The sequence below is a fragment of the Sminthopsis crassicaudata genome, chromosome 3, assembly GCF_048593235.1.
Source record: "Sminthopsis crassicaudata isolate SCR6 chromosome 3, ASM4859323v1, whole genome shotgun sequence".
Classification (NCBI taxonomy): Eukaryota; Metazoa; Chordata; class Mammalia; order Dasyuromorphia; family Dasyuridae; genus Sminthopsis; species Sminthopsis crassicaudata.
The window spans coordinates 401,264,718-401,285,063 of NC_133619.1; the positions used below are offsets into that span (position 1 = coordinate 401,264,718).

The following is a 20,346-nucleotide window of genomic DNA, read 5'->3' on the forward strand; positions in this document are numbered from 1 at the left end:
ATCAATCATATACAACTTGTTCAGTTATTCCTTAGCTGCTGGTCATCCCAGCAGTTTCCAGTTCTTTGCTACTACAAAGAGAGCCACTACAAACATTTTAGAACATATAGCTTCTTTTCCTCTTCCCTTAGTCATCTTTGGAAATAGACCAAGTAGTGGGGTTGTGAGATAAAAAACAAATAACAAAAACAAATAATTTCATTAAAGAGAATGACAATATTGAATAATTTAATTAAAAAGAATGACAATATTGAGACAACATATCAAAGCCAATAGAATACAGCAAAAACAGTGATTAGAGGGAAATGTATACATCAGTATTTACATCAATAAAATAGAGAAAGAGCAGACTAATGAATTGGGTATAGTTTTTAAAAGTTAGAAAAAGAATAAATTTAAAACCCCCAATAAGACACTACTACATTGGAAAGTCTAAAAATTAAAGGTGAGATTAATAAAAGTGAGAATTTTAAAAATTGAATAAAATTAGGAATTGGTTTTATGAAAAAAATAAATAAAATTAAAAATTGGTTAATTTCATTTTTAAAGAGAGAGAAAACCAAATCACTAGTATTAAAAATGAAAAGAGTGAATATATGACCAATGAAGATGAAATTAAAGCAGTTTAAGGAATTTTTTGCCCAATTAAATGCCAGCAGTATTTTTGCCAATCCAGAGACTTTCCTTCTGAATGTTCTTTTATAGAAAGCCTTCCCCAATCCCTCTTAATTCCAAGGATTTCCCTCTTTTAGTTATTTGCTATTTAGTCTGTATTTAGATCACTTTGTATATATTTGTTTGCATGTTGTTGCTCCTCTCTCCACATTGGAGTGCAAGCTCCTTGAGGTTACATTAGTAAGCCCTTAATAAATGTTTGATCAGCACATAATAGATGCTTAATAAATGCATGTAGACTTCATTTTAAAAGGCAAGAGTCACAGTTTTGGGTGAAAATGGATATTTAGCTATTTGCCATATTTTTCTTAAATGGTCTAAACCACTATTGAATACAGAAATGCAAATTAAAGCAACTCTGAACTAAAGGAAAATGACAAATGTTGGAAGGAAGTGGAAAACTTCCACTGAACTGATACAACCATTTTGTAGAGTAATTTGAAACTGCCCAAAGAGCTATAAAACTGCATATCTAGTAACACTACTACTAGATCTGTATCACAAAAAAATTAAGGGAGGGAGGGAAATAGGGAGGGAGAGAGAGAAAGAGAGGGGTGGAGGGAGGGAGGGAAAGGAAAGGGAAAAAACTTATTTGTACATTTATAACGTTTATAGCAATTCTGTGGTGGTAAATTGGAAATTGTAAGGGTGCCCATTAATTGGGGAATGACTGAATAAGTTGTGGTATGTGATTGTAATGGAATACTATTGGACTATAAATGACCAGTGGGGTGATTTCAGAAAAACCTGGACTTACATGAACTGATGCAAAATGAATTGAGCAGCACTAAGAAAACATTATATATAGTAACAACAATATTGCACAATGATCAGCTGTGAATGACTTAGGTATTTTCAGCAATGCAATGATGCAAGAAATTCTAAAGGACTCATAATAAAAAATGATATCCACCTCCAGAGAAAGAATTGGAAGTCTGGATGCAGATCAAAGCATACAACTTTTCACTTTAAAAATTTTAATGGATTTCTGTGGGGGGTTTTCTGTTTTTTCTTCCACATGGAAATGTTTTGCATTCTTGCACATGTAAAACCATAACAAATTGCTTATTGCTTGGAAGAAAGGAAAAAGAAATCTGGAACTAAAAAAAAAAAAAAAAATTTTTTTTTAATTATTATAACTTTTTATTTACAAGATATATGCATGGGTAATTTTCAGCATTAACCCTTAAGGAATTCATAATTTAAAAAAAAATCAATTATCAAATTCCAGTAGACTTGGGATAGAAAATGCTATTTGCATCCAGAGTAGGGAAGACTGAATGAAAATGGAAACATACTATTTTCATCTTTTTAAAAATTTGTTTTGCTTTTTCTTTTGGTTTTTCCTTTTTGTTGATTTTTCTTTCACAACATGACTAATATGGAAATGTTTAAAATTATTATACATGTATAACCTATCTCAAGTCGCTTGCAAGGGGGAGAGAGAAAAGGAGAAAATTTAGAGCTCAAAATCTTATAGGAATGAATGTTGAGTTATCTTTAAAAAAAATTTTTTTTAATCAATATTCAATGTAGTTAGATGATGCAGTAGATACAGGACTGGCCCTGGAATTGGGAGGATCAGAGTTCAAATCTGGCCTTAGACATGTGACAACTTTCTAATTGTGTGATTCTGGGCAAGTCAACCTCAATTGCCTCAACAAAACAAACAAAAAAACCAGTGTTCAAAGTGGTTTTTACACATTAATAGGGACAAAGGAAGATTTATTTAAAAAATGAAAATGGAAATTTACAAATGGGCTATTATAGGTAAATCCAAAGATCCTATGAAGCAGTGACAGGTCTCCCAGCCAGATTTACTGAACTGGTTTTGTACAATATAAAAGTGTACTTTCCAAAGTAGTATTTTTTTAATTACAAGTTTTGGGGGATATGTTACTCATCCTTCTAGGTTGGAAGCATTTGTAGAACAGGAATTGTCAGAGATTACTTCTGGTTTACTCTCCTTCCCTTCACTCCTAGAATCACAAGATTTAAAGTGCACCCATTTTAAAGCTAAGGAAACAGACTGCTAAGAGAAGGATTGCCCACTGTCACACTGGTAGTAACGGGCAGAACCAGTACCCCAACCTGTGTCCTGTTTCCAATTCCATTATGTTTTTCCACTGTGCCTGTGAAAGTATACTTTATATTAGCAGGATTACTAGATTAGGGATTAAACAGATTTTTAATGATTTAGGGTTGGCTTTTGTTTCACTTCACAGCATTGTCAGTAGAGTTGGGATGCACTTTAAAACAGAAATCACGGCAAAAGGATGAAATGTAAACCATTAACTTAGTGGTCTATTGTATTGTAAACTACTAGCTATGGGTTATCTACTGACAAAACTGAGGGGATCCATAAATCACAACGTCAACATGCCATCACCCCTTAAATTGCTGTGAAATCTCAAATCACCTTTCATGCCTCATTGTAGACTGATTAACCTGAACAAGTGGAAGTTTACAACTGACAATGTTTATAATGGCCACTAGATGGCATGCCAAATCAAGATTATTTCTATTGTACAGCAGAGGGATTACCTGTAGAACACGAATTAAGGAGAAACAATTTCCTATTAGCCTTCAAATTTTCACTAAATTTGTTATGTAAAAAATACTCCAGGGGATCCAGATATTCCATGATGAAAAGGCTAAGTCTGGATCTAGATGAAAAATATTGTGACTAGACTATTGGGAGATTTTTGTGACCAACTGGCAGTTCCAGTAGAGACAAACCCCAAGCATTAATAACTGTGCTCCATTTTACAAATTTGCTTTAAAAAAAAACCCATTAAACCAACTATGGAATGAGGATATGTCTATTTAAATATTTAACATATCAACTATGATTAAAAATTTATAAAACCCACTTTTTAATGTGAATAAATACCATCTCATTCATAGTCAAGTGTGACTTAGGGACACAGAATAAACTATTACAAAGCCAGTTCTTGATTCAACAGTTCACAAAGGGTAGACCAAGTATAGCTTTGCTTTCAAAGGCCAGTTTGACTGAAATATAACCACTACATAGCCAACATTTCCCCCAGGCAACCTCACTACATAGCCAACATTTCCCATTCCAAGTTTACATCTAAAGAATAAAGGTTCTATAGAACCTTTTGACCAGGTGACTGGTCAAAAATCTAAAAGGTAAAGCAGGTTAAGTATAGGGATGGGGAAAAGGTGGCTTCAATCCCAGAACCAATTTAATTCAAGCTTCCCCAAAACCCTTTAAACCAGAACACTTAGCGGTAGCCCAAAATTAGTTAAGGACTTCAGAGTTTAATAAACAGCTGTAATAATAAATTAAAAAGGTGCTTAGCTGTTAAGTTTCATAGTTGACTTGACTACCATCTTCATTTAGAGCAGCCTTGCCATCTCTTTAACCTTTGTTCAAGACTAGGGGAAAGGGTATGCTAAAATGACTTCATGCCTAGTGTAAATCTTTTCCAGATCCTTTTTAGATTTGTATACCTTAAGTCAAATTCATAAGCTCTAGTACAAACTTAATAGCACAGTCTTTCTCCCCCCTCCCTTCCCCCCCCCCCCCGAAAATTTTCCCAAGAAATCAGGAGCCATCTGTATGGTGCCAATTTAAATAGATTTTATTCTCCAGGACAAGAATTGCATTTCCACTTGTTTATTACAGTACTGATAAAGTGCAATGTTGTTTAACCTCTCCCTCTGCACACATTCAAGTATTCAGAATGCCCAGATTTACACAGTAGCTTAAATGTTACTTTTTAGAGTGCTACTGCCTTGGCTACAAATTTGAGTCCTTCAATTTTTGGAAAGCTGCGTGGAATGCTTTTTCTTCTGGTGCACTTAGTCAACCTCTTCAATGGTGGGTCCAGAAGAAGCACCTCCAGATGGGGCTGCTCCACCCCCAGGGAACCCACCAGGCATGCCTCCTGGCATACCCCCTGCACTCTGGTACAGCTTAGTAATGATGGGGTTGCAGACCTTCTCCAATTCTTTCTGCTGATGCTCAAATTCTTCCTTTTCAGCAGTCTGGGGGAAAAAAGGTCAGGATTTGACATTTAACATTCAAATTTATAAAAGTTTATCTACACCAAACACCATTTACAACATGGTCGCTCAGACATCCAAGGAAGGATTTTAACCAACATAAGTCCTAAGACTTCTGGTGGAAACTACGAATGGTTTGGGTAAACTATCATCATAGCGGCCACTTCCCCCCCAAAAAAAGCTATTGAACTGACAAAATTGGAAATTCCTGTTGTGTGTACTTTCTGGCTTGATAAATCCTGTAAATATAAGAAATTTTACTACTAAGGACATTCATTTCACTATTTGAGTACACTATAGCTTATAAGTTAAGAACCAATAATTTTAAAATTCAGTTTTGGGGGGATATAAGCACTCAAAGATATTTAGACATACCTGGTTCTTATCCAGCCAGTTGATTATTTCATTACATTTGTAAAGAATCTTTTGTTTATCTTCATCACCAATTTTGCCCTGCAGCTTTTCATCTTCAACAGTAGCCTTCATGTTGAAAGCGTAAGATTCAAGAGAATTCTTGGAAGAAACCTTGTCTCTCTGCTTCTCATCCTCAGCCTTGTATTTCTCAGCCTCCTGGACCATACGCTCAATGTCTTCTTTGCTCAGACGCCCTAGAAAAAAAATATTTTTGCTTATTTCCCCACCTCTTAAAATGCACTTTTCACTACTGGGGTTATGAAAAGCAGCGGTCGCTCAGACAGCCAAGGAAGGAACTTTGGCCAACATTTGTTTTTCAACTTCTAGTGGAAACTACGAATGGTTTTGCATCACTTTCATCACAGCAGCCACTTTGCTTTATTCTGGCCAGACATGATTGCCTTAAGAGATGCTACAAAAATTGGACATCCCTTGTTTGGCCAGCATTGCTCCCCTCCCCACTAAAGTTCTCAAGGAAATGAAGCTCACCTTTGTCGTTTGTGATGGTGATCTTGTTCTCCTTTCCTGTGCTCTTATCCACAGCAGAAACATTAAGGATGCCATTTGCATCAATGTCAAATGTCACTTCAATCTGAGGAACACCTCTGGGTGCTGGGGGGATTCCTGTGAGCTCAAACTTGCCAAGCAGGTTGTTATCCTTTGTCATTGCTCTCTCACCTTCATAAACCTTTGAAAGAATTTTATGATCAGCTTACTGTCTTAATTCCCCATACCCTGTGTAATTATAGGACTCCCTGCCATAGACAGTGACAGGAACCCGCACATACCTGAATAAGCACACCAGGCTGGTTGTCAGAATAGGTGGTAAAGGTCTGTGTCTGCTTGGTGGGGATGGTGGTATTACGTTTGATCAGAACTGTCATAACTCCTCCAGCAGTTTCAATTCCAAGAGAAAGAGGAGTCACATCCAAAAGCAGCAAGTCCTGCACATTTTCAGATTTGTCTCCAGACAAAATGGCAGCCTGGACAGCTGTGGGGGGAAAAAGATATGCTTGATAAAAGGGAAAAAAAATCAAAACAAGACAAAGTTGTTAAACATCATTCTGAGGGCCTGTTCGCTCAGACATCCAAGGAAGGTACTTGGCCATCATTAGCAAGCTTCCGGTGGAAACTACGAATGGTTTTGGAACATTCATCATAGCAAACATGCTTAGTTATCTCTAAGTGGAAGCCTAACATTTGAGAGAATAAGGTAAATTACCTGCACCATAAGCAACAGCCTCATCAGGATTGATGCTCTTATTGAGTTCCTTGCCATTGAAGAAGTCTTGCAGAAGCTTCTGGATTTTGGGGATGCGAGTAGAACCACCCACCAGGACGATGTCATGAATTTGTGATTTATCGAGCTTGGCATCTCTTAAGGCCTTCTCCACAGGATCCAGTGTGCCACGGAAGAGATCAGCGTTCAGCTCTTCAAACCGGGCTCGAGTGATTGATGTGTAGAAGTCGATACCTTCATAGAGGGAGTCAATTTCAATACTGGCCTGGGTGCTGGAAGAGAGGGTACGCTTTGCACGTTCACAAGCGGTGCGCAGACGGCGAACGGCCCTCTTGTTCTCACTGATGTCCTTCTTGTGCTTTCGCTTGAACTCGGCAATGAAATGGTTGACCATGCGGTTGTCAAAGTCCTCCCCACCCAAGTGGGTATCCCCAGCTGTGGACTTGACTTCAAAGATGCCATCTTCTATGGTAAGGATGGAAACATCAAAAGTACCACCTCCAAGATCAAAGATCAACACATTTCTTTCGGCACCAACCTGTCAATTCAATGAAAAAGCTATTAGTTATGGAGGAGAGAGAATGAATGAATTGGGGAGACATCAGATCAATAATTTGACCCTTTATACTTACCTTTTTGTCCAAGCCATAAGCAATAGCAGCAGCAGTTGGCTCATTGATGATTCGGAGCACATTGAGACCAGCGATGGTTCCAGCATCTTTTGTGGCCTGACGTTGGGAATCGTTGAAATAGGCTGGTACTGTGACCACAGCATTTGTGACAGTCTACAGCAAAGAAGATCATGTTTAGTAAGACGAGATTCTTTAAACCATTACTTAGAAAGCATAGTAACCTGAACAGTCAGCTTTTATGCTAGCTACATATCAGTGTATTGTTCTTAGTCCCTCACCTACAAAATGAAGATCCCTTATTTCATGTGAAATCCTATTTGCATTAGCAAATATGTATTAGCTATAGGGTATCAGGCTCGCTCAGACATCCAAGGAAGGTTCTTGCCATCATTAGCAACTTCTGGTGGAAACTACGAATGGTTTTGGTACCAATATCATCATGGCAAGCCAGTCTCTGAATACTATCAGGCACAAGGGTACTTGATTTAGAAAACCTTTGAAACCATAACTGAAAAGAAACATCTACACTAAGTAAATCTCATAAGCAACTTATATTAATATCATTTACCTTCCCAAGGTAAGCTTCAGCAATTTCTTTCATTTTGGTTAAGACCATAGAAGATACTTCTTCAGGATAGAAACTTTTGGTCTCCCCTTTGTACTCCACTTGGACCTTAGGCCTGCCTGCGTCATTCACCACCGTGAAAGGCCAATGCTTCATGTCTGACTGTACAACTGCATCATCAAATCTTCGACCAATCAGACGTTTGGCATCTGAAAGAAGTTGATTTTTTTAGTCTGTTTTATATACGTCAGTATTTTAAGTAAACTCTAAAATTTAGACCACAGCTATAATAACATGAAATATGTATAATATATATATAAAAAATCTTATTTGGTTGTCAAAAATAACCAAATGGCCAATTTTGGCCAGCAAATTATACTCATTTCCAGCCCCCCCCCAAAAAAGCAGTCTTTCCTTGCAAATGTTTTGGTTTTTTGCCCAGGAACTGTAACAAAGCAGACTCTAGGATTTGGAATCTTCTAGAAGCCTAACACTTGCACTTTTTTTCTTACTAGGTTCCAATTCTCTATTATTAAAACAATTTCAGTACTGTGGTTTGATTTCTTACCAAAAACTGTGTTGGTGGGGTTCATTGCAACTTGATTCTTTGCAGCATCACCGATTAATCGTTCTGTGTCGGTGAAGGCGACGTAGCTGGGGGTGGTCCTGTTTCCTTGGTCATTAGCGATGATCTCCACTTTCCCATGTTGGAAGACTCCAACACAGGAATAAGTGGTGCCAAGATCAATGCCAACTGCGGGTCCCTTCGACATGGTTGCTACAAGGAAATGCGTTTAAAAACATCAGTAATGTATTAGCAATCTCATAACCAGTAAGAGAAAATCAGATAGCCTTTCTATCAACTCTGAGGCTGTCCCTAAATAATAAAAATTTTGGTTGGAGGTTCTAATAAAATGCTATTTATTCTACACTCCAGCCAGAGCAACTTCACCACCCCACAAAAGCATTGGCTGTGCACGTGGCCTAGGGCAAAAAGAGGCGGCCAGGCTCCTCCCCACCTTCCCCCTTTTTAAAAAAGGACAAAAATGGCCCCAGCTATTTTTGGTGGCTTCTCCTAAACTCCCAACCGCTGGATTTAAGCCAAATTGCCTACTCCCTTTTATTGAGTGAGGATTTCTGATGTAAGCCGAGCAGGCACGGCAGAAAAAGCCACGTGGTACACTTGAACTACATTACCCAGCATGCACACTGCCTCAGCTCCTTAACTCTAGCCACGCGGTCCAAACGGAAAATCTCGTCAGGACGTCCCCACCTTGACCCCGTGACATCCGCAAAGACTCAGTAACAAGAACTAAGCCCCAGAAGGCCCTGCGCGTCCCTTCGCTCCCGCCTCCCCTCCCCCATCCGCCCCTTCCGCGAGTCCTCTGCAATCCTTTACGACTGATTGCCACCCCCCCTTTTTTTCTGTTTCCCATGCTCCCATCTCAACCCCGCCCGCGTTCGGCATTGCGGATTTTGCTTTGCAACGCCATGGAGAAAAATCTTTCTTTCCCCTTCAATTTTAAAGAAAACGGCAAATACGGCTCATTTTCCCAATGTGCCGGTGCCCCGCTGTATATACACATTAAAAAAAAAAATTCAGCCTGTTTTCTTGGTAGGATATACACTGCAACAAAAACCCCGCAAAAGCTCCCGAGCAACTGGATTCATTTAGTAAGGGTTGCAAAAATAGAAGATTGTAAGGAATTCTTTACACTAAAAGCAACCTTAGAGCCGTTCCCTTAGGCCTTACCTGGGGAGTCGGGGGTCGTGGCTGACCGCTGTGGAGAAAGAAGGGCTGCTGCTGCGCTGAGTAGACCGGCTTCCGCCTGCCCCCCAGCCTTTTATATCCCATCGCCGAACCTTCCAGAAAGGACCCGCCTATCCCAGCTGCCCATCTTGGAGCACTTGTCCAATAGTGACGCCACCACCGGCTGCGGGCCAATGAAAGGAGTCGTTCCTCCTCCTCAGGCCTCGCCTTTTCCCTCCCCATCCCGCCCCTCGTAGCCGTGACGTGAAATCCCTCCGCGTTCTCGAACCTTCAGTCTCGCCCCCGCTGTCCGGGAAAGGAAGGGCGGGGGAGTGAATGAGAGGGATAGGCGGAGCTAATGGAAACCCGCGCGCGGGAGCCCTCCATAGTTGCAGGCGGGGAGGGAAAATGGTTCCTAGCCTTTCGCTGGGAATTCGAGCATGCGCTCGGGGATACAAAGGGAGAAAAAGAGTTAGGAAGGCAACCGAGAAAAGAACCAATCACGCCCCGGGAGTGGGCGAATTCTAGGGGGTGCTGCTCGCGAGTGCGGATTAGCTCCGGGGCCCAGACAGGGCCGTAGGGGGGAGGGGAAGCTTTTCTCGGGAAGGGCGGAAGTGAAGAGGGAACAAAATGGTCGCCGCTTAATTTGTCCTCATTTTCCTGCCTGTGAGGTCGGGGTGCGCCTTCCCAGACCTCTGGGCGTGCCGGGTAGTCTTTTCCTGGGGTTTGGGCCCGGTCGTTGACGGGGCAGCGGCCTGGGGAAATGTGGAGTGCGCAATACTGATCGTTTCTCTTCTCCCCCCCCCTTACATGAGGTGGGAGGAAGGCCGGACCTGGACCCTCTACTAGGCCCTTTTACCACCCCCCCTGCCCATAGTGGGCGTCTTGCGGCGTCCTGAGAGTATTAGGCACAAAACCCCGACTGCGGACTAAAGGGTCCGCCGGTGCCCAACCCCAGAGTCCCCATACCCAGAATGCCAGCTGGAAAGGAGCTTAGAGGTCATCCACCCCGCCCCCATCCTTGCCTTAGAGAAGATGGGTGGGGGATGGGGAGGAGAGCAACCTCCTGGCGCTTAGTAAACGCCTCCATAAATGTAATAGTTACATCGAGTCTGGATCTTTCTCGAACTAACCCTTTTGCACCAACACCCACTCTGTGATAATCCCTGGATGTTTCCCTCCCTGTGGAAGCAGCTGTGGGCTGTCCGGGAAAATTATCGGATCTTTTCAGTAACAGATCCAGCTCTGCTACTCATGGTCTTAAAAATCTGCCACCCCAACCGGTTTCATTTTTTCCCCCCTAATTTTGTGACTGAGGAATAAACCTCCTAAAAGCGTTTTGTGACTGAGGAATAAACCTAAAAGCACTCAATTTCCACCGCATTCGCCATGCAGCTGGCAGCGTGAAAATGCTTTAGATACTAGAAAGGGCTACCAAAAAATACGGTGTCATTATGCTTATTTTCTGCAGGAGAATAGCAAGCTGAAGCCGACACTTACACGCCCCGAGCTCCTGAGAGTTATTTTTTTGCTTCTACTCTGCATCTCTTTTTTCTTTCATTGTTTTCCCCCATTCCTTCTATTACCGCCCATGTGAACCTAAAAATGAAGGAAGAAAAATGCAGGTCCAGGATTCAGGAAGCATGACTAGTTAGTGGAAGGGGGAGGGGTAGACAAAGATTGGAGTCTAGATAAAAATCTAAATATCTGCGTCTCAGTTTCATCTGTTTAGGAGGTAATACCAAGCCCAAAGTAGCTCAAGTTATCCCCTAGCCTAAGTTAACATCTTTATATGGCAGAAGAATTTTCATCTCCTGGTATCTATCATGTAAATTACTCTTCTCTAGAGCCTCACATCTTTTATTAAAAGCACTTTTCCATTTCTTGCAATATTTTTCTTACTCCAACGACAAGATCATAGATTTTTAAACCTGGGATCTAATGTAACCCTTTCCTTTTTCAAAATAAAATGAGACCCCAAAAAGGTGACTTATCCAAGGTCACAGAACAGTAGGCTTTTTTTTTTTTTTTCCACCAAAGGAGACCTGAGATGTCAGATTGCAATCAGGTTACCATTTCTAACATCGGAGCCTCCCTTTGTTTCTTTGGAGTGAAAGTATTCGGTGTTTCATAACGAAGTGTAGCAAAGGTGAGCAAGCAACAAATGAGGCAACGTTTCCCGGAGTCCTCAAATGATTTGAGAACAGGACAAGGTCTATAAGGGCAGGTCCTTCCTAAGCAATCTTGCAATAATTGAAGGGCACAAAACATATCAACTTGCTAGTTGCTTATAGCTGTTGCTAGAATTTTGACTGTGTCCATATGTATGCAGAAATTCATAGTCCATAAATTTGATCGAGTCTCAGATGGACAATAAACTTCTCTCTTGCCCTCTTCATAAAGTTAGTAATTGCATACATTCAATTTCTGAAAAAAAGTCTTAGCAATGAAAAGGTTTAGGGCCTGGGAACATCCCCAGTAGCAAATCACAAAACAAAAGCTAAGCCAACAATCCTTCCCTTGTTTTTTTTTTGTTTTTTGATGAAATTACGTTGAACTTCAAGGGCAGCTTTAAGTGGAAAAAGAAATCTCTAAAAGGCTATTGAGTAAAATATGAGGTAGAGTGAGGTAGGCCTGTGGTCAGAGTAAGTATTAAAAGAAATTTGGGCTTCATTTTAAGGACAATCCAAGCAGTATCTGTATGGTGGTGGGAGAGGGGAGTAGGAGTGCTAGACTGAAAAATAGCAGTATTTGTATAGTGGTGGGAGAGGGGAGTAGGAGTGCTAGACTGAAAAATATTTTACTCAACCTTTCAGCAATTCAAAATGAAGACTAGAACATTTCTGAAAGTAAAGGAAACTAGTTAATGGGAACATTGAGTCAGTAATGGGTGTGGTTATGTTCTGATTTTATTCCAGGGAAGCGTCAAAATCTTGCAAGACAAATTATGTAGCAATCATTTTTTTGTGGTTAATGAAAGTTACTTGTCAATTGATCTTTAAATTAGGCCCTGAAGATACCAGGAAGAGCCCTTTGTCTTTCCTTTCTCTTACCACCTCCTTACCCCTCCCCCCTACACAAATTCTAAATTTGAAAGTTAACAAATGATTGATTTTTGTATGGAGCCTGGTCTGTTATCAATAATAAAACTTTTTAGGATCATAGATACTAACATACACCCTCCAAATTATATCTTCAATGTTTCATGGCCTTTATTAGACTCAATATGTAATTATTGAGCACAGATATTTCTGTACAGTATTAAAATGGATTATCCTACTTTAATCTGATCCACAAAGAAATCCTATGAGTGAAAATATTGTCAACACGTAACAGAAGAAAGTGAAGCTGGGAAGACCCAGGTCTTCTGACTTTTTTATTTCCATGATACCAAGATGTTTTTAGGTTGATTATACATTATTCCTTTTATGAGTTCCACAGTCCCACCAAACTTCCCTTTCCTTTCACTTCTCAAGTGTGATTTACATGCATAGACTTTCCTCCATATCTTTAATGTGCATTTCCTCTTTTACTTTAGCCATTATAGTGTCCTTTAAAACAGCTCAAATGCCACCTCGAATTTAAAGCTTTTATGGGTCCTTCCAACTATTAGCGACCTCCCTTTTCCCCCTTAGTTTTTTGTTTGTTTATTTTTAAATATAAAACCCAGCCAGGTTAGCTTGGCAGAAAGCACTGATACTATGGAAACAGCCTACCCTTCAAGCCCTCTGATTTTTCCCTTTTCCCACACCAGCCCCAGCCTGGGCTATTTCAGTCATGGAGCATCCAGGCTGTAGGAAGAGTAGATTGATTATACAGGAGCAGCCAATCATCTTGCCTTCTACCAAGTTTGCCTTGATTCAAACTACTTCACTACTCAAAAGAGCTTGGACAAGGTTTCTTCTGATGAGAGGGGGGATTATCTGCACTTTTCATTTTCTGTGCTTTTTTTGTGCCCTGCAATGTCCTGGATAGCTCACTGGATAGAGTGGTGGGCCAGATGTCAAGAAGACCTGAGTTTAAATCTAGACTGAGATATTAACTCTGTGATTCTGGGTAAGTCATTTAATCTCAGTTTCTTCAAATGTAAAAAATAAATGGGGATAATAATAGCACATCATCTAAGGTTCTTGTGAAGTGTTATAAAATGCCCAGGAGGTTGAAGGCACTTAATGCTTATTCTCTTCTTTCTGGCATTGTTTTTCTCTTTATGTGTAACCTAAGGAGTTCTGAGTTTTGTTATCAGTCCAATGGTGTACTGTAGGATTTCTGGGACCTTTCTTCTGCCCTGCAGGTGAAATTTCCTTTTTATGTTGTATTAGAATTGACTTGATTTTTCAGTTTGTGTTTGGCCCTTAATAAGCTCTTACTAAGTGCCTTTTCATTCATTCATCTAGTGTTTATATACTTAGAAATGTACTTGGCATTTCCTTCTATTGAAATCAAACTCCTTAAAGGCAGAATTTTGCAAAGTGGAACCCTTACATGGTGCCTGGCACATAATAGGTACTTTGTAAAATGCTTGTTTGGTAGGAAAGAAAGCAAAATTTTGGGAGACTATGGTGTCAGAAAAGCCTAGAATTCGAGTCACAGAATAAGAGTTCAAACCCCAGTTCTGCTCCTCACCCCAGATGTGATCTTGAACGAATCTAATGAGTTGTGCTACTACAAGACAGGGACCATCTTCTATGTAAGTTTTGTATCTCTCTTAACAGCTAGCACAGCATTATGCACACGGTAAAGGCTTAATGTTTTTTTGAATGAATAATTGAATGTTGTTAATTTTCAGGCCAAATGGAAAGGCCTGAAACAGTGTTTCTTAATCTAGTAAACAAAGGAAATAGTCTATTTACTTTCTCCTGACCTAATAGTGGGTTGTAGAAACTAATCTTTTCATGCTATACAAATTTAAAGAATTGCTTTATTAGTAGTATCCCTGGCCTTTGCTCTTGAAGCAGAGACCATTGCTCTGGAAACTTAGACTTCCAATTTTATTTTGTTAATAAATTGTATTAAGCTCTTGAGGTTTGCAGACACTTGAAAAGTTGGCTGAGACTAGACTTTCACCTGCCTTCCCACATCTGAAATGCTACTTTATGCTATGCTACCTTACATTGTTTTTTGTTTTGATAAATTCTTCAGAGACCATTTGGCATTTTTATTGTAAAGATGGTGGTGGTTTGCTATTTCCTTCTCCAGATCATTTTACAGAAGAGAAACGCAAACAGGGTTAAGTGACTTGCCTAGGGTCACATAACTAGTAAGTATTAGGCCAAATTTGAATTTAGGAAGATAGTCTTCTTGTCTATAGGCTTGAACTTCTATCTACATCTAGCTGACCTCAAATTGATCCTATTTGGTCTATTTCAGTCCTTCTGTTCTTTATTTGAGCAACAGAGCTGATAAACACTTTTCCAATACAATTTATGTGAATTGTAGATTATCCTATTGCATCGCCTTTATTTTTATTTTTTTTTTTTTTAAAGCTGTTGATTCAAAAGAATCAAATAAATATTTGACTTTGATGTTACTCAAATATGGTCCCTCCACACTAAATTCTATCAGCTAAGAGAAGAATAAATTTAGTTTAGGAACATAATTGGGGAAAAAATTACATAAAGCGACTCTACTTCAAAAGTTTATATACAGTGTAACATTGTCTTAAATACATTAATATGTAAAATTGTTTGGTTTACATATTTTTATTAAAATGGTTCCTTTCTAAACATCAACATTCCATTTACATCCTCTTTTTGCAAACCAAAAGGTTGTTCATGCACAAAGTTTCTTCCAACTTTTGAGGTTTTTTGGTCCCTTTTTTAGTCCCTTATTAAAGAATCAGCGGTTAATTGAATACAGATTGGAATAGCAACAGTTCTGCCTTTATTTTCAGACCTCCAGAGTTATCAGGAAAAGGTTCTCTAAATAAATATCCCAGCAGCTTCCTTCCTAATTCTTATCTTCAGCGTAACAATCTGTACTATGAATCTGTTGTACACTTCCACGGTGAAAAGAGTTCCAAAACAATTGAACATTGAACAGTAGTTTTAGTCTTCTTATAACTAGCCTCTTCAAAAGAGCCAAACTTGTTTCTCTTCATCCAAAGAGGCCAAACTTCTATTGATGAAGGTTTAGGCAGATATTTTGGAAATCTGGGATGTTAATAAAAATTCAAAATAGCAAATTATTGAAAATGTGAGCGAAACCTCCATGGAAATTTGGAAAGGCTATGAATTCCAATGTAATCTTAATTCAATTGAAGATATTGCTGCATAGGTTCCAAAGCAGATTCCATAGAGTAGTGCCTTGCCCCAACCTCTCTCTCTCTCTCTCTCTTTTTTTTTTTTTTTTGCTTTGTTTTGTATAGAATCAATAAGGATATTATAACTGAATATAATACTGTGTGATGAACCATAAATTTAACTGTGGGAATGGAAAACTCAGATTGAAGGAATACCTTGCTAAATACTTGCCAATTAAACTATTGTCTCCACTGGAATATTTACAATTCCCAGACCTTCATTTGAGAAGACATATTCCATCTTTAGCTTTACCTTTTCTCTCCCAAGACTTTGCCCTTGTGTTCTACTCCATTAATTATTCCCAAGGACACCTCAGTAGAAAGTGAAATTTGAGTGGACTGTATATGTGTGTTGGGGCAGGGCAGGAGGAGGGTGGGGTATATAGTGTCACCAGCTCTGGAAAAGGAAATTGGATCTGTTTAAAGGGAGAGTCATCATGCCATAAGTAGAAGAGATGATTTTTGAAACAACATAGATAAAACTATAAAATAATAAAGAAATTTGATTTGGCAGGCTCCTACCCCATCCTTACCCCCAACTTTTATTCTCTATTCCTATTGGATTCTTCCCCTCCCCCATTAAGATGACAACTGATAAACAGTTAGCTGCCAAAGATTTAACCTGTGAGCTAAGTGACAGAAAATCAAGCCTGACCAGGACTTGGCCAACTAGCCCTCCCACCACAAAATCATTTCCCAACTTTGGTTTTGTATTACCTCTAGCAAGAGAGGTAGAGAAGCACAGGAATCTCTGCTGATGGTCTAAGATTTGGAAAGGTATTCTCTTATTGGCCAAACCTATGCTCCTCATTCCTGGCTGTTTCCCTTTAATGGCCAGATACATTTTGGTACTTCCTCCTCCCTCTTAAATTGTAGTCTGTCCCCTCCTTAGAACAGAAGCTCTCCATGGGCAGAAATTGTCCTTTTTGCTTGTATTTGTATCTCCCAATGCTTAGCCTACCCAGAGCTTAATAAAAGCTTACTTTCCCTCTTTCCTTTCCACTCTCCCAAGAAAAGTGAATAGTTAATATTTACCATCAGAAACCTTGTCAAGCCCTGGTTTGCAGTATCTTTCAAATCATAAGAATCCCCAAGATTACTAGAGCCATAGCTATTATGGAATAAGAGGCAGAACTCCTCAAGTGGAGGCACGCCTTAGAAACAAATGTCAGAAAGACAAACCTCTTCCTATTCATTCAGTATTGAAATGTGGGTTGCTTGTGGTCTCAGAAAGAGAAAAGAAAGATAGTATTTTCTGGGGAAGTCCATAACATTCAGAGGCAGCATGGTGTGAAGAGGCAGCATGTGAAGTGGGCACTGAACAAAAAGCTGGATGAATTGGGTCCAGGTAGTGGGTGGCTATAAGTTAATTCATCAGGTCCCTTTGAATCTTAATTTATTTATCTGAAATACTGGGTTAAGAATAATTGGGCTATTCATTGGATTGGGAGAGTCAGAGTTAGTATGTTCCAAACTGTAAATGGCACTATAAATGTGAGTTATCCACTAAGAATTTCTCCTCTCTTGAAGACCACTTTCTTTAGAACTTTTTCAAAACACATAATAAAATTCTCTTCCTAAATAGATCCCCAAAGCAAAAATCCTGGTAGACAGGAAAGAAAGAAAAGCGAAGATGGCCTTATAATTATATTCTTGATATTTCTCAGAAATCTCCTGAACAAAACACTATTTATATCTTTAGCTAGTCCCTGGAGAAGTTTTTAGTTTATTTGTTTACAGAATTTTGCCATTAAGTAGGAGTATTCCCAAGCATATGAAATATAGAAGACTCCTTTGCTTCGTTTTTCTTGGACCTCTTCCATTCCCCCTTTAAAACTGGGGGCCCCGCCTCCCCACAAGTGAAGGAAAAGCAGGATGAGAGTCAGGGTTCTGTGTTTCAGTGCTCTCACAAGTAGTGAACCAACTAGACTGGGCAGGTGAGTAAACGCTAAGGCTGTCTGAATAACCCACATCTCGCTGGATCCTGCTTGGATGTTTGCATAAATCTAGTAACAACAGGTGTCTGTACAAGTGCATAGGAAATTATGAGCAAAACCCTATTTCTTATTGGAAATTGTAAATCAGAGTAGTGGTGCCAAATAGGCTCTAGCATGCTCATCCCTCCCCAGGATCCCGGCTATGCGAGGAGCTTCTCCTGCCCGCTCCAGTCTTAAAGCATGACGGACGCCTCTTAGCGGAGGCCTCAGCGCCCATCTCAGCCTTATTTGGTGCCCAGGTAAAACGAAATGCTCGTAGCGGTCCTTCGCAGTGCTTGAGGTCATCCCCGCGACCTCTCCGCCTGCCCTGACGGGCTGGGGGCTGTGCCCGAGTTCCAAGGAGCCGGGGATGGGGACACGAGCCTGGCCGCCACAAGCGTACAGGAGGAGGGTCCGCCTCCACTCACACAGTCTGGAAGGCTCGGTTCTGGTTGGGGACCGTGCTGGGGATGGCCCCCGCTTTGGACAGAGTGCCGTGATGGGCTTTCTTTGGCTCCGGGCCTCTCGCTTCGGAGCCCACCAAGCTGTAGGGGTGGGAGGCTGGGCCGGGCTGCGCTGCAGCCTCACTAGACAGCGTCCTCTGGCTTCGGGAGGCACTGTTGGCTGTGGAACGGGTGGAGGAGGAGCCCGAGCGCGAGCTCCGCGAGCCCGACGAGGAGGAGCCGGGCTTTACCAGACGAGCTTTGGGTGCCTCCGCATCTTCCCTGCGGACGGAAAAGAGAGGGAATTAGCATTCAGAGACGAAGTCCGAGCCTGAGGTTCTTCTCAGAGCCGGACCCCGAGCACTCGTTCTCTGCTGGGCACCGGGCCCAATGCCAGAGAGAGAGGCCCGACAGAAACAAGCACGTCCCTGTTCTCAGGGGCTTGGCCCGAGCTAGGATGTGTAATGTCGTATGAGCAGAATAATTGCAACGGATCTCAGGAGGAGCTCGCTAGCACGGAGTGACCGGTCAGGACCGGCTGTTGGGGAAGGTGGGAATTGGGAGGGGACCAGAGGGAAGCCCGAGGCGGAGGCGAGGAGGAAGGGAGCAGCAGCCATGGGAGACAAAGAGTGAAATGTCTGCTCTGAAGGTGGCATGTCCTGCTTGTCTGACCCTTGATAAATAGGGAGGATTGGAAAGGTTATGGGCCAAACAGAGAAGGTTATATTGGATGGTGGAGATCAGGGAGCCATCGCAGTTTATTTAATAGTGAAGGTGACCCGGAAGAGCTACCTGACAGGTCAGCAGAGGATGGAAGGTGGAAAAGTCCTGAGGGCCTGAGCGTGGGGACAACTTTAGAAGAGAGAAAGGAAAGGATACCAAAGTATACCATTTGGCTAGAATGCAAAATGTGTGAGAGGAAGTTATTCAAGGTATATATGGAACCTAGATTGTTGAAGACAGAAGTTTTATTGAATCTTTGAGAGTCGTCAAAGGTTTTTGAATAGCCAGGGTATGTCTTAGAAAAAATTATTTTGGCAGTTATATGATGGATCTGAGTGAAGAAAGTATAGAAGCAGGGACACCAGTTAGCAAGTGAGAGGGCCTGAACCAGGTTTGTGGCAAAATGAATACCAAAAACAGGACATGCTTTAGAGGTGTTAGGGAAAGAGAATCAATTAGACTTGAGGAAAATGATTGGATGTATAGGAATTAAGTCAGTGAAAAGAGTTAAGAATAATCCTGAGGTAATAAGAGTAGATGATTGGGAAGTCTTTCTTTTTTCTGTCTTCCATTCTTCCTTCCTCTCTCCCTCCCACCCTGTCTCTCTATTTCTCTCTCTCCCTTTTTCTCTTTTTCTTTCTTCTTTTTTAAACAGAAAATGAAGTAAAAGATTCTAAAACAGGTTAGGGGATTTTTTTTTTTTTTACCTGATTTCATTGGGTCTCTCTTCTTCTTCATATCTATTCTTGTCTTTCCTTCTGATGAGCAACCATATCAAGAGGAAAATCAGCAGGGCTCCAACCACTATACCTGTCACTGCACCCGCAACCATGCCAATGCTTTGTACATCTGTATCCTCAGAAAGCAAAATCAGAACTGGACATGAGCTGAAAAAACCAGACACTTAGAAAATACCACCCTCAAAATGGATTATGCAGTGCTTCCCTTTAGAGTATAAAACAACTACCACCATACTTATCTGTGGTGGGTCACCATCATTTTCTATATTTTTGCAATTAAGTTCATTAAAAAAGTTGAAATTTGGAATAACTATTCTAAAGATGGCAAATGAGTAAGTTTTTGCTTATGCCCTTTTCCTTTCTTGTTCTCTTTCTTCTCCTTCCCCCATAATAAAAATGAATTAAAATGGAATTTGTAGTTTTGACTCAGGATGAGATTTAGACACAAGAATTTAGAAGTAGGGCTAGGAACTCACTCAACTACTTGATATTTTTCTTCCCCAATTTATACTCAGAACCTCTAAATTTCTACATCTAGCCTAATGATAATAATAATAAATGTTCATGTTTATGTTGTATTCTTTAGTTTATGAAGTACTTTACTCACAATTGGGGGTGGGTGGGGCTGAAGAAATTGAGGGGATTAGAATGGCAGATTGGTAGAAATTGCTCAATTCTGGAGCTAGCTCAGTTCCCTTTTATTTTATGGGTCTAATCCAAATTCTGTCTCTTGAGAAAAGCTTACTCAATTGTAGGAATTGGGAGAAAATCTTATTGTATTGTTTGAACCTAGCCCTGTATGGCTGGAAAACTAGATCACCTCTACCAGCTGTTTGGAGATTCTTAACTAAT

The 20,346-nt window shown here is 40.5% G+C and overlaps 2 protein-coding genes and 3 non-coding genes across 8 annotated transcripts in view; all 5 read right to left on the bottom strand.

The window, feature by feature from the left end:
• Positions 1–4,263: 4,263 nt before the first annotated feature.
• On the bottom strand, positions 4,264–9,558 carry HSPA8 (heat shock protein family A (Hsp70) member 8). 2 transcript variants are annotated; one of them, XM_074302705.1, is made up of 9 exons: positions 9,315–9,558; positions 8,130–8,339; positions 7,565–7,770; positions 6,997–7,149; positions 6,347–6,902; positions 5,913–6,115; positions 5,614–5,812; positions 5,086–5,318; positions 4,264–4,692 (listed from the first exon to the last, which is right to left on the bottom strand). In XM_074302705.1, exons 2-9 carry the CDS (start codon positions 8,332–8,334, stop codon positions 4,507–4,509), a joined length of 1,941 nt encoding a protein of 646 aa, XP_074158806.1. In that variant the 5' UTR covers positions 8,335–8,339; positions 9,315–9,558; the 3' UTR covers positions 4,264–4,506. The 2 variants fall into 2 exon arrangements, with proteins under 2 accessions (XP_074158806.1, XP_074158807.1); XM_074302706.1 differs by lacking the exon at positions 9,315–9,558 and having other exon boundaries at positions 8,130–8,358.
• Positions 4,776–4,870, bottom strand: LOC141565318 (small nucleolar RNA SNORD14). Its single transcript, XR_012488986.1, has one exon. It is a non-coding gene; the product is annotated as a small nucleolar RNA SNORD14 (small nucleolar RNA).
• Positions 6,201–6,289, bottom strand: LOC141565319 (small nucleolar RNA SNORD14). The gene has a single exon (XR_012488987.1). It is a non-coding gene; the product is annotated as a small nucleolar RNA SNORD14 (small nucleolar RNA).
• On the bottom strand, positions 7,353–7,442 carry LOC141565320 (small nucleolar RNA SNORD14). The gene has a single exon (XR_012488988.1). It is a non-coding gene; the product is annotated as a small nucleolar RNA SNORD14 (small nucleolar RNA).
• Positions 9,559–17,254: 7,696 nt separating the features above from the next.
• The window catches only part of CLMP (CXADR like cell adhesion molecule), a 116,429-nt gene continuing 113,337 nt past the window's right edge, over positions 17,255–20,346 (bottom strand). For all 3 annotated transcript variants that reach the window (XM_074302708.1, XM_074302709.1, XM_074302707.1), the window contains 2 exons: positions 19,462–19,603; positions 17,255–18,313 (listed from right to left, as the gene is read on the bottom strand). In XM_074302708.1, coding sequence (XP_074158809.1) covers positions 18,013–18,313; positions 19,462–19,603 — 443 coding nt within the window. In that variant the 3' untranslated portion in view covers positions 17,255–18,012. The remainder of the gene's footprint in view (positions 18,314–19,461; positions 19,604–20,346) is intronic.